This window comes from Anastrepha ludens, chromosome 3 (genome assembly GCF_028408465.1).
Source record: "Anastrepha ludens isolate Willacy chromosome 3, idAnaLude1.1, whole genome shotgun sequence".
Lineage (NCBI taxonomy): Eukaryota > Metazoa > Arthropoda > Insecta > Diptera > Tephritidae > Anastrepha > Anastrepha ludens.
In genome coordinates this window covers 16,506,447-16,519,986 of record NC_071499.1, presented here as the reverse complement: position 1 = coordinate 16,519,986, position 13,540 = coordinate 16,506,447, and the positions used below count along the sequence as shown (strand labels likewise).

Here is a 13,540-nt window from a genome sequence, read left to right as displayed (position 1 = left end):
ATACATATATACATACATACATATGTTTGTACTCGCTTCTTTATGCATATTCATTTATCACCCGCTGATTATGTGCATACCAACAAATAGCGCAGTAAATATGCAAAGCCACATTCATGCACACATTCACATACACGCAATCATTCAAACCATCCTTCACATTCCGTTATCATAACAAATAGTAGAATTTGACTTACCTACATTGTAAATGGAAAGTGTCCACCCACTGCACTGGAATTTGGGAATTTCGCTGGAATGAAGGCGTAAAAAAGTGTGTAGTTGATGAGGCAGTTGACTGAAAGAAGAAAAACATTTACTTTATATTATTTGTATTTTTCATAATATTTATAATAATTATTATTTCTATTATTATTTGTATTTTTAATCTACTAGTAATTTTTTTGTTAAATCTATTATAATTTTTTTTGTTTTTAGTACTCCATTGAAATTTGATATTTACTTTGTGCAAGTGGCCATACAAATAATTTCATGGCATGGCATCACCACACGCATGAAAAGCAACCCTTCAAAGAGCGACAATAACAAAACGTAGGCACGCTAAACACAGCTGTTTGTTATTGACAGCAACCGGCGCCAATTTCCTCTTACACTTATTTATATTTATTGGCAATTACTTTTGCAAAATTACTCGAAAATGACAGACAAGACTGATAAAGAATGTCGAATGCCATGGTAAGTTGAATTAATACTAATGGAATATCAAATTCGTAATGTAAATTCTTTACAGGGTAGAGAAATATCGACCTTCAAAGCTGGACGATTTAATCTCACACGAGGAAATTATCTCTACAAGTAAGCTACTATATTTAAATAAATGTTCAAATTTAACTGTCATTATTCCATACACCCACCAGTAAATCGCTTCATCAGTCAAAAACAGTTGCCCCATTTGCTCTTCTATGGCCCTCCCGGTACCGGCAAAACCAGCACCATTCTCGCCTGCGCAAAGCAACTCTACAGTCCAGCGCAATTCAAATCAATGGTACTTGAGTTGAATGCTTCCGATGATCGCGGTATTGGCATTGTGCGTGGACAAATACTGAATTTCGCCTCAACTCGCACCATTTTCAGTGGCACCTTCAAATTGATTGTCTTAGATGAGGCTGATGCTATGACGAATGATGCACAAAATGCGCTGCGACGTATTATTGAAAAGTATACGGAGAATGTGCGTTTCTGTATAATTTGCAATTATCTAAGCAAAATTATACCAGCATTGCAGTCACGTTGTACGCGTTACCGCTTTGCGCCACTCTCGCCTGAGCAAATATTACCGCGACTGGATACGATTATTGAAAAGGAGAAGTATGGCGCTACGTTTATATGAATGCTGAATTTGTGAATCTATTGCTGTTTTTTTTTTTCAAACTATTTGTAGTCTCAATGTCACTGAAGATGGCAAAAAAGCGCTGATGACACTTTCCAAAGGTGATATGCGCAAGGTGCTCAATGTCTTGCAAAGTACCTCAATGGCATTCGATGTCGTTAATGAAGATAATGTATACACCTGTGTTGGTCATCCATTACGCAGTGATATAGAACGTACTTTGCAGACACTGCTATCCACAGAGAATTTCGAGCAGGCTTACGATGGTGAGTGTATTTTGAGAGACTGTTTTTTGTATTGGCTTTCCATTACTACCACGATAAATGTGCTTATAATATAATATTATAAGTGCGTGGATCGAATTTAAAATTTATAGCACACAAATGTTGTCACTATATCAGCCTTTCGATTTATTACTATTATTAGAAGGCCATTACGCACTGCGACCAGAGCTGATCTATTGTGAAAGGCCTATTTTGTAACCCTAGAGTTTTAGGCTTTTTAGAAATTTTAGCACAGTTTTGGGTTTGTTGTTTCAAAGATTGCATGGAGATACTACGATACCACCAAGGTGGTGAAGTCTTTGTCTGCCCAACGCAGGACATTCACAAAGCACATGTTCTGAGCTTTCTATGTCCATTTCGCAAAAACGGCAGACATTGGTCTCGGATAGACCAATATTGTTTAGATGGTACCTCAGGCTGCAGTGACCTGTAAGGTATCCGGTTAAAAGACGCAGATCTAATCTGTTTAGTGAGAGAAGTTTGTCAGATATTCCTTTGTTGGGACTTAGGAATAGTTTGGCTTGACGCTGACCGGCACAGTTTAGCCAGTGTGCGGCAATTTTTCTGTCCTCCCATTTCCTAAGGAATTCATTAATGTGGCCTTTTGTCAGTTCACAGAAAGGCTCAGGACCAGTAAGCCATTCCCATGGCAGCCGGTTCTACGTTACCGGAATGACTCGGGTTTTTATTCCCGACCAAGGGCTGCCGCCCCAGTACACTAGCCCTGTCTAGTGTATCGTATATCACCCCACCCCTTACGTCACAGGAGCAAACTCCCGCAGCTAACCTGCTCCAAATACTTCTCCTCAGGGCTGGTGTCGAATCCAACCCTGGGCCAGAGGTATTCTACTGCTGCGTCTGCCATCAACGGCTCCACCCGAACTCCACCTCGGTTAGGTGCAATAAGTGCAACGGGTGGAGCCACCTTAAGACCTGCTCAGGCCTTAAGTCGCACAGGGAGTGGTCCACACGGTATGTGGCCACGTGTTGCTCCCGCCAACAGGCGTCTGATGCCTCCACGGCTACCACACCCCCTGATAGGCCGGCACTACCAACCGCCACCACAACCCACACCTCCACGGTGAGGAGCCTATCGGAGCAACACAACTCCCCTTTAACCCCTCCTATCCCTTCCTGCTCCAACCCCAGTGCGGGGACAAACCAGCAGCTCCTGGTCCCCCGTACAGTCTGTTCCGTGTGTCAGACCGTAATACCTCGGAATCTGGTATCAGTCCAGTGCAATTCCTGCAATGGCTGGTGCCATTTTCGGAGATGTTCCGGCCTGCGCACCACCCGTGAGTGGACAACTGCCTACGTTGCCCCCTGCTGCAGAGCTCTGCACCCACTACCTCCCCCGGAGGAGCGGCCGCCCACCACCATCAGGCCGCAACAACCACAGTGGATTGCACAGCAGGTCCAACGTAGACAACCCCACGCGTCCCTCACCCCCCGGATTACACTGACCTCACCGAGAAGCTTCAAGCTTCTCCAGTTTAACTGCAACGGACTTACGAGTAAGGTCGACGAGATAGTCGACTTTATGAACCGGCACAGTATCAAGATAGCTGCGGTCCAAGAAACAAAGTTGCACGCTAGGTCATCTCTGATCACCAGGGATGGCTATAACGTGCACAGACACGATCGCGAGCGAGACAACGGTGGTGGCCTAGCGTTTATAGTCCACCACACTGTGCAGTATCGTCTTATCGATGAAGGAATCGACCCCAGGGACAGCACCTTAGAATGTCAAGGCATAGCTGTCCGGTCAGGCGATTCCGAGCTCGAAATTTTTAATATATACATACTCCCTGTCACCTGCTGCCCGGCAGGATATCACCCTGATATAGGTGCGCTCATCAGAGGTGAAAACCGATTGGTTGTAGGTGACTTCAATGCGCATCACGATCTTTGGCATTCAAGCCTGCCAAATTATCGTAGGGGACAGCAATTGGCAGAGCAGATAGACGACTCGACATTCAGCACAGTGAACGACGACGCCCCCACCAGGGTAGTGGGCAATTGTAGCAGCTCGCCTGACCTAACAATAGCTAGCGCGGGTCTGATAAATAGCATAACGTGGCGACCTATGCTATCGCTTGCATCAGACCACTTGCCCATTATCGTCTCGATCGAGAGACCTGCCGATTTCGTTTCCGCGAATCACCGGTCCTATTTTAACTTTATAAAAGCTAATTGGGCCGGCTTCACGGAATTCACCGAGGACACCTTCGCCGCTCTTCCCATCCCCACTGATGTGCGCGTCGGCGAACGCGCATTCCGCAAGGTGCTCACAGCTGCTGCGGCTCGCTTCATCCCAGCTGGATGTTATAAGGACATCCGTCCCCACTTCCCAGCAGAAGCAGCCAGTTTAGCAAACGAGCGTGACCACCTACGCCAGGCCGATCCCGGGGATCCCCGCATAAGGGATCTCAATTTGGAGATCCGGCAACTGGTAAATCAACATAAGCGGACTAAATGGGTTGAGCACCTGAAGACTTGTAACCTCACCTCCGGAGTGAGTAAGCTCTGGTCCACCGTTAGGTCCTTGTCGAACCCGACGAAACACAACGACAAGGTGGCTATCACCTTCAACGGCTGTACTTCGTCGGACCCGAAGAGATGCGCGAGCTATTTTAGCCGGCTGTTTACACTGCATCCTCCGGGCGACAGAACCAAACGTCGTGTTACCAGAAGGCTGCACAAACTGACGAACGACAGTGCGCCACTTACTTTCTCCGGTGATGAGGTTCAGGGGGCCATCAACAAGTCGAAATCTTCGAAAGCCATTGGCCCTGACGGACTTAACGCGCTGATGCTGAAGCATCTGGGACCCCTGGGAGTAGGATACCTCACAAGGGTCTTCAATTTGTCTCTGGCCACTCTCATCATCCCTGACAAGTGGAAAGCAGGGAGAGTGGTCCCACTATTGAAACCTGGGAAACCCGCCAACCAAGGGGAGTCTTATCGGCCGATAACTCTCCTTTCCCCAGTAGTGAAGACACTTGAAGCCCTCCTACTCCCACTCTTCACGACCCACCTGGCCCCAGCCCCACATCAGCACGGATTCCGACGAGTGCACAGCACCACCACGGCACTCACCGCCATAAACGCCCAGGTAAATCGCGGGCTTAACCAAAACCGCCCCTGCGAGAGGACTGTCCTAGTAGCGTTGGACCTAAAGAAGGCTTTCGATACAGTCAGCCATTCCACGCTACTAGATGATATTTATCAGTCGACACTCCCGCCAGGGCTGAAGAGGTGGTCCGCGAACTACCTGAGCGGTCGGCACTCGTCAGTGATTTTTCGAGATCAAATGTCAAGGCAGAGGAAGATTAAGCAAGGCGTACCGCAGGGTGGTGTCCTTTCACCCTTGCTTTTTAACTTCTACATCTCGAAGCTCCCCCAACCACCAGCGGGAGTTTCCCTGATCTCATACGCTGACGACTGCACGATAATGGCGTCGGGCAATGACATCGATGGCCTGTGTTCCAAAGTGAACAACTACCTCACCGACCTTTCTCGCTTTTTCACTGCGAGGAATCTCCAACTTTCCCCCACTAAGTCCACGGCGACCCTTTTCACCACCTGGACAAAGGAGGTCAAGCTGTCCCTTAAGGTAAAAGTCGACGACACACCAATTCCGACTGTGAATAACCCCAAAATTTTGGGTGTAACCTTTGACAGCTTGCTCTCCTTCTCTGCGCACACAACCGCAATTGCCACTAAAGTCCAAAATCGCAACAAGGTCCTCAAATCGCTGGCCGGCAGCACTTGGGGCAAGGACAAAGAACTGTTGCTTTCGACATTTAAGGCAATTGGCCGGCCGGTTCTAAACTATGCTGCGCCTGTCTGGTCGCCTGGCACTAGTGATTCGCAGTGGATAAAGCTTCAGACATGTCAGAATACCGCCATTCGGACAGCGACCGGGTGCCTCCTGATGTCACCCATACAACACCTGCACAACGAGGCACAAATGCTCCCAGTCGCGGAGCACAACAAACTGCTCAGCAAGCAGTTCCTGCTGGGGTGTTACCGCAGGTTTCACCCCTGCAGACACCTGCTTGAGCCTGAGCCGCCTCCCAGGCACGTCAGGAGACACCTCCTCGACTACGCTGACGAACTCCAGGACAAAACTGACCGAGACCTACTGGACCGGACAGTATTCAGACAGTCAATAAACGACATTCACCGGGAGTCCGTTACCACCTTCATGAACTCCCGTCCCGTGAATGCCGTAATCGGAGTCCAACCACCACCCATTGCAGATGAAGAGCTCCAGCTTCCCCGTGAGACTCGTGTAACATTGGCACAATTACGTTCTGGATATTGTAGCAGGTTAAACTCCTACTTATCCAGAATTGACCCCGACATACCAAACACATGTCCGGCATGTGAAGGTACCCCGCACGACACTAACCACCTCTTCACATGCCCCCTTAATCAGACTCATCTAACCCCCCTCTCCCTCTGGACCCAACCCGTCGAAACAGCATGTTTCCTGGGCCTACCCCTAGATGAGCTAGACGAAGACGACAGATGATATACCTACACTGACAGGGCTAACTATGCTGTTAAAACAACAACAACAACAACCAGTAAGTTGCATATTTGCTCCTTGTTTTGCAAGGTCGTCAGCCATTTCATTTCCCTCATGTCCTTCATGTCCCAGAATCCAACATAGTGTTACTGTGTTGAGGTTTCCTAACGTGTTTAGGAGGTTTAGGCAATCATTTACCAATTTAGAGGTGATAGTTGTTGATAGAATAGCTTTTAGAGCCGCTTGGCTATCTGAAAGTATGTAGATGTGAGTACCTCTCATTTTCCTTCTAAGGCATTCTCTCACACATATTTCAATGGCATGTATTTCTGCCGGGAATATTGTTGGGTAGGATCCCATCGGAATCGATTTTTTGAATTTGGGCCCATTGATTCCTGCCCCTGTTTTACCATTTTCCAATTTGGACCCATCAGTAAACCATAGCTGGGAGCCAGGTTTGAAGGTGATAGAGTTAGTTCTCCAGTCTGTTCGTTCATTGATTATAACTTGGAAGTTCCTGAAGAGTATTGGTTTGGGTGATAGTATATCATCCCTATGAAGAATGGGACTATGTAGGAAGTCTTCTAAGATCTTTAAATGTCCTTTCATATCCCCACTTTTAAGTTCAGATATACCTTTTAGTCTTAAGGCACTCGAGCGAGCTTCCCTTTCAATTAGAATTAGAAGCGGTGGTATGTTCAGGAGCACACCCAATGCATCCGTGGGACACGTTTTCATAGCCCCTGTAATACCAACACATACCAGGCAATGCAGTTTGCTTAATTCGTTTGCCGCCTTTCTTTGCTTGACCTTGGGCCACCATGCTAAGTATGCATAAGTGACTATGGGTTTTACAACTGTGGTGAATGTCCAGAAGGTTATTCTAGGGCTTAGTCCCCATGTCTTACCAAAAAGCCTTGTACAGGCAAAGAATGCCCTTCTGGCTTTTGAAGTAACTCTATCAATATGGGAGTTCCACGTAAGCGTTTTGTCAAGACTAACGCCAAGATAGTTCGCTTCTGTCGAGAGTTCAAGTGTTGTTCTATTAAGGGTCGGACATTTGAGATTTATGTTCCTTCTCCTAGTAAACGGTACAAGTGTTGTTTTGGATGGGTTGATGGAGAGCCCTTTTTCCGTGCACCATTTGTTTATTATTGTAAGGGCTTGCTGCATGCGATCGGAAATGGTTCCCTCATGCCAGCCTAATACATAAACTACTAGGTCATCAGCGTAACCCTGAGTGTGAAATCCTAGGTTATTCAGTTTGTGGAGAAGTTCATCTATAACTAGAGTCCACAGATGAGGAGAGAGTACGCCACCTTGGGGGCAACCTCTTGTGGCTTTGATAGATTTGATTGTTCCTCCTAGTTCGGTGCTGATCGTCCTAGATTTCAGCATGAATATTATCCATCTAGTGATGGGTTCAGGTACCTCCTTTAGATATAGGGCATTATAGATTGCCTCATAGGAGGTGTTATCAAAAGCTACTGATATGTCAATAAATGCACATAGAGCTATCTGTTTGGACTCAATAGCCTTTTCAATAACTGTTACCAGGCTGTGTATTGCAGTCTCAGTGGATTTTCCCTGTTGATAGGCAAATTGAAGTCGATGCAGTGGGAATTTAGCTAGATTGTATTCCCTAATATACTGATCAACTATCTTTTCCATTGTTTTAAGGAAAAATGAGCTGAGACTAATTGGTCTGTATGATTTAGGCAATTGTTCGGGTTTTTTTCCTACCTTTGGAATAAATACGACCTTAACCTCAGCCCATTTTGTAGGCAAATATCCTAGCAGTAAGCTTGCTTTGTATAGTCTGGTCAAATTAGGGATAATATGGTGTGCACCCTGCTGTAAAAGACAGGGGAATATCCCATCAGGACCAGGAGATTTATATGGGCTGAATGTTGATATCGCCCATTGTACCCGCTTTTCATGGAATAGCTTGTTTGCTAGTTTTAAGTTCTCAGCACCCGCAGATGTAGTAGTTTTTGCCGGTACAGAGATCTCGTCTAGCACAAGTGATCCAGGGAAGTGAGTGTCCAGCAGAAGTTGACTGGTTTCCTCTGGATTCCTTGTGTAGCTTCCGTCTGGCTTTTTCAGGGTACTAATGCCGTTTGAGTGATCTTTTAGTAGGGCTTTTTGGATACGAATAGCATCCGGAAGACTACAAATCTTTTCACAGTGATTCCTCCAAGTAGCCCTTTACAATTCTTTATTGTAGTTGGTAAGGGCTGTTGAGTAGGAGGGCCAGTCCCCCATTGCTTTAGCTCTATTCCATAGGGTTCTTGTTTCTTTACGCAGGTTGGAAAGTGTACTATTCCACCAAGGAACATTTCTTTGTGGCTTTTTCACTTTTACTGGGCAACTTTCGTGAAACGCAGATATTATGTTTGAATGTAGTTCGTTCGATTCGAACTCAAGCTCAGATGTAAGCTGAATGTGACGCTTAGAGCAGTTAACACTTTGTTCTAAATAGAAGTGAAAGTAGTCCCAGTTAGTTTTTCTGGGGTTTCTGTAAATTGTCATTTGTGGTTTGGTTGCACCTATATCGAATCTAATATGTCTGTGATCCGACATAGATGTTTCCTCTGACACATGCCAATTTGAGACTTCGGACAAAGCATTATGGCTAGAGAGAGTGATGTCAAGGACTTCACCTCTGATTGCATTCATGAATGTAGGTTCGTTGCCTCGGTTTAAGATAGATATATTATACCTAAGTAGAAATTCAATAAGGTACTCACCTCTTGGATTGATGTTTGTGCTTCCCCACGCTGTGTGGTGCGCATTTGCGTCACAGCAGAGGATCCACCGGAGACGTTTTTGCTGACAATATTCCACCAGGGCTATAACCTCCCTTGTTGGAGCAGTGACCTCATCTCCTGGAAGGTAGGCGGAGGCAAGTACTACCTCATGCTAACCTTTGCTCGTTGGCACTTTTACCCAAATCGCCACCAGGTCTTCTGTAATGAACTGTGATATTGGGATAAAGGTTAGTTGATTATTTATTAACAACGCCGCTCTGGGACGGTCTTTGTTGGCAGCATATATCAACTTACCGTTTGCGCTCTGGAGTCCCTGAATGACTCCTTTACGTACCCATGGTTCTTGAATGAAAGCTACATCCAAGAGTTCTTGGTTAAATCTCCTCGTAAGCACGTCCGAGGCTGCTTTTGCGTGATGGAGATTTATTTGAAGGCATCCGAGTTGCCTTCTGGTGTTGTAGGGTTTACGCTTAGGCCAGGTCATCTAGTGATCCTTCGTTTGGCAATAGCTGCCTTTTTCTTGCCTCGGTTGCTTTTCGGCAGGACTGCTTCCTCAGCGGACATCTGATCCCCCCTTCGATCCTTGTTGTGGCTGTGCGCTTTTTTATCAGCCTGCAGCGGGGGTCGCATGCGGATACCCTCGGCCACGTTATGGCGCCATGTGCCGGATGTTGTTGGCTTTTCTGGCTCGTGTCTGGAGCAGCTGGCCTTATCGTCCTGGGCTATTGAAGCCGTTGGAGTCAAAGTTGCCGCTTCCTTGGAGCTTTGTTTCGCCGAGGGGTCAGGGTCCTGTTCGGTAACCTTAGGCGGATCAATCGGGCCTTTAGATTTTGGCCGAAGTTGGGTTTTACCGAACCCGTAGTCAACCAGTTGTTGGAAGTCTTTATGACTTCTGCGGAGATTGGGTCAATAGCAATGGTAATTTCTACCACAGTACCCTTGCGCACTCTGTTGAGCACCCGCCAGTCATTGGTGTTGAGGCCCTCGTTTTGGCCGTCAAGGAGGCTAATAATATCCTCAGTTGAGGGGCTGTCCAATTCTGGAAAGTGACCAACGAAGATTTGTGGGCGCGGTATGTCCGCCTCCTGCACAATCTTCAGCTGTGCATCTTTCCACGGCTTCAGCTTAGGAACTACTTCCTTTAGCCAATTAGCCGTATCATCGCAGCCGCATGATATAACTATATATCCTGGGCGAAAGGTGCAGCTATTAAATTTGGGCTTTGCAGCGCCAGTCTGCTTTTTCCTTATCGCCTCCAGGATAGCATGTTGTATGGCCGTTAGTCTTTCCGTCGACCATACTGTAGTGGGATAGTCAGGAGGAATTATTCCCAACTTCGTGCTACACGCCGCGTCTTTGTAAGACATTTTTGTTGAGTCTACCTTGACTTCTGGATTAGGCACTGCTGCCTTTGTTCCTTCCTTTTCGGTAGTCTCTCCAGCCTTTTTTCCAACGCTGGAGCTCCCCTGTAAATTGGCACGTTTAGGGGAGCTTTGCTTTGGCGTGGTGCTGCTGGAGCGTTGTCGCTTCAGATCAGCTGGTTTTTGAGCCAACTCTCTTGCCTCGTCAATGCTGTGACCTTTTCTCAGGAAGTACTTTAGGCGCTTTCTGGCGGCACCGCAAAGCCGCACCTTGTCTTCGTCCTTTCTTCCTGTGTCACGAGTGGGAGGAGATAATAGTTTCTCCTCTTCCTCTGGTGATATGGTAGAAGCTTTGCCATCTGGCCCCAGGGCCATGTCGTCAACTTCCATATCGGTGCTTTCGCTGACAGTTGGAGGGCACTGTTTGCCCTTAGCTGCCTGCGATGTTGTTGGTAATTCGGCACTGTTTACCAAAAGGTCGTTATCGACCTGGTTTATATTAGGCACTTCTGCCTTTTTTAATAAGTTGTTTGACTCTGCCATGTGGTCCCACGAGTGAAGGGGAAGGGAAGGTCGAGCCACGACAGTGCCCCGGTGTCGCGGTAAGGCTAATTACAACCAGAGGGCGCCCGATATCTGGAGGTCACCGTTATAAGACACACTTACGTAGTGCCATTCATCCTATAGGCATAGTTCGAATTACACCTAGGATTACGGGTTTTTTCGAGTTATGCCTCTCTAGATCCGCCATTTTTGGTTAAAAGCAGGGGCACCTCGTGCAGGAGTGGCATTCTGCCACAATGGTCGGTCTTTAGGCTACTGGCACAACTGCCATACGGCTCTGTGTGCATTCCCCCAAGATGCAACGTACACTTCACCCCCCCTTTCGATTTATAGTACTTTTTGTAAATTACCATTAAGAACTGATAGCAATATTTAACGTTAAAAATGCTGAATTTTTGCATAAGCTTGAAAAAATGCCCTATTACAGACGCTTATTTTACTTAAATCCACAGAAAAGTAAAATAAGCGTATGTACATGTTTAAAAATATTCCTTATAAATTCAAGATTTGATTCAAAGCTATTTTTACTCAATAATATCAGGTCAGTCCATAAGTTCGTGCGTATTTTACCCATAATTTCACTTTTGTACGACTTTTGCATACAAAAAATTATTCGCGGAATATAACGGAACTACATATTTACATATATTTTCTTTAATATATTGTGCATTCAGCAAGTGATTTTAATCGCGGATAGAGGCACGTGCTGCTAAAAAATAAAATGGAATCTTCGAACGCGTATAAGAGGCATATTTTGTATTTTTTTTATAAAAGTAAAAATGCAACAACTGCTGCTGCAGAAATAAAACCCTGTTCACGGAGAGGATATCGTCAGTGTAAGGTGTGCGCAAAAGTGGTTTTCAAAATTCCGAAGTGGTAACTGCGACGTGGAGGATGCCTCGCGCGCTGGTCGTCCTAAAGTCTTTAACTCCGACCCTTTGCTCGAACTCGTGGAAGCTGAGCCAAATTTGACAGTCGATATGATACCTCAGAGGTTAAATTCATCGCATGGAACAGTTCACAGGCACCTGGTTCAGTTAAGAATGGTTTCAAAGCTGGGAAAATGGGTTCCGCATAGACTTTCCGTCGCCAACCTGCAGCAGAGAGTGAATGTGTGTTTTCAGCTGCTGCAATAGCTTGAAAATGAAAGTTTTTTGAACCGTATCGTTACTGGTGATGAAAAATGGGTCCTTTACAATAACCCTGTTGTTGTTGTCGTTGTTGTTGTTGTTTTAACAGCATTGGTAGACCTGTCAGTGTAGGCATATCACCGGTCATCTTCGTCTAGCTCATCTAGGGGTAGGCCCAGGAAACATAATCCTGTTCGCAAACGCCAATGGTTAGATAAAGATGAAACGCCAGAATCGACCCCTAGAGATGGCCTTCAACCCCAAGAAGATTCTCCTGTCTATTTGGTGGGATATGGCCGGTATTGTTCATTATAAACTTCTGGAACCAAACCAGACGATAACTGCTGATTATTATTCCCATCAGCTATCCAACCTGAATGAGGCACTTAACAAAAATCGACCGTCTTTAGTGAATAGACGCAAAGCTTTGTTTCACCACCACAACGCAAGACCTCCACCATACTCCCCGGATATTGCACCTTGTGATTATCACCTTTTCCGTGGACTTCAATCCCATATGCGTAACAAGAACTACTCCTCAAAAGAAGCTATAAAAAGAGATATCGAAGCGTATTTTGGCTCGAAGGACAACAATTTTTTTTGAGAAGGGAATTAAAAATTTGCCTAAACGTTGGGAAGACATTCTAAATAATGAAGGAAAATATATTATTGATTAATAAATGCTTTAAACATCTTTTTTATTAATTTTAAAACCACCTTTAAAGACACACGAACTTATGGACTGACCTGATACTACGAATTTTATTAAAATTCTATTATTACAAATTTTCTTCAAAACGTTTGTAATACCGTGCAAAATAAATGTGCGGGACGAACTGCCGATGAAGTTCGATAGAACTTTTGTATAATAGTGTTTTAAAAGAGTTAATGAATTCGTTTCCTGATATTTACATCATTTTCTCCATTTCCGTTTTAGAAATTCAACGCATCAAATCTGTGCGCGGTCTAGCGCTGAGCGATATTCTCACGGATTTACATTTATTTGTTATGCGCTGTAAGTTGAAAAATCATTTGCATACATAAATTTTGCTTCTCACAATTTGTTTGTTTTTAGTGGAGCTCCCGCCGGGCGTTATGAACAAGCTAGTTATAAAAATGGCCAACATTGAGGAACGTTTGGCGAAAGGTTGCACTGAGTCTCCTCAAACAACTGCATTGATTGCAGCATTCTTCATCTGCCGCGACATGGTATCGCTGGAGAGTTAAACCGGACAACGAATCGCTACTCTCGAAAAAGTATTTTTTTACTGCCGTAGGAAGAACACATTTTTTTGCACCCCTTTTTCATTTGCTCATTTATTCATTTTGTTAACTTGCGCACTGCCTTTGTAAACTAAAAGATTACTTTCTATAGTGGACTGTGGATATGCTAAACTGATACCATCCGTTTGTTTTGTTATAATTAGCTCAGGAGTGTGAATTATGTAGTAAACTTCTGTCTTAAAAAATGAATACATTAAAAGTATGAATGAAGAGAGTTCTTTCGCTATCAGTCCAAGTGTGCGCTCTCATTTGGAGGCATTC

General features: G+C 45.3%; 1 protein-coding gene across 1 annotated transcript; it reads left to right on the top strand.

The window, feature by feature from the left end:
* Positions 1-549: 549 nt before the first annotated feature.
* On the top strand, positions 550-13,489 carry LOC128857063 (replication factor C subunit 5). Its single transcript, XM_054092612.1, has 6 exons — positions 550-693; positions 749-813; positions 876-1,326; positions 1,400-1,614; positions 12,933-13,010; positions 13,071-13,489. The coding sequence occupies exons 1-6, from the start codon at positions 656-658 to the stop codon at positions 13,220-13,222; spliced, it is 999 nt and encodes a 332-aa protein (XP_053948587.1). The 5' UTR covers positions 550-655; the 3' UTR covers positions 13,223-13,489.
* The last annotated feature ends 51 nt before the right edge of the window (positions 13,490-13,540 follow it).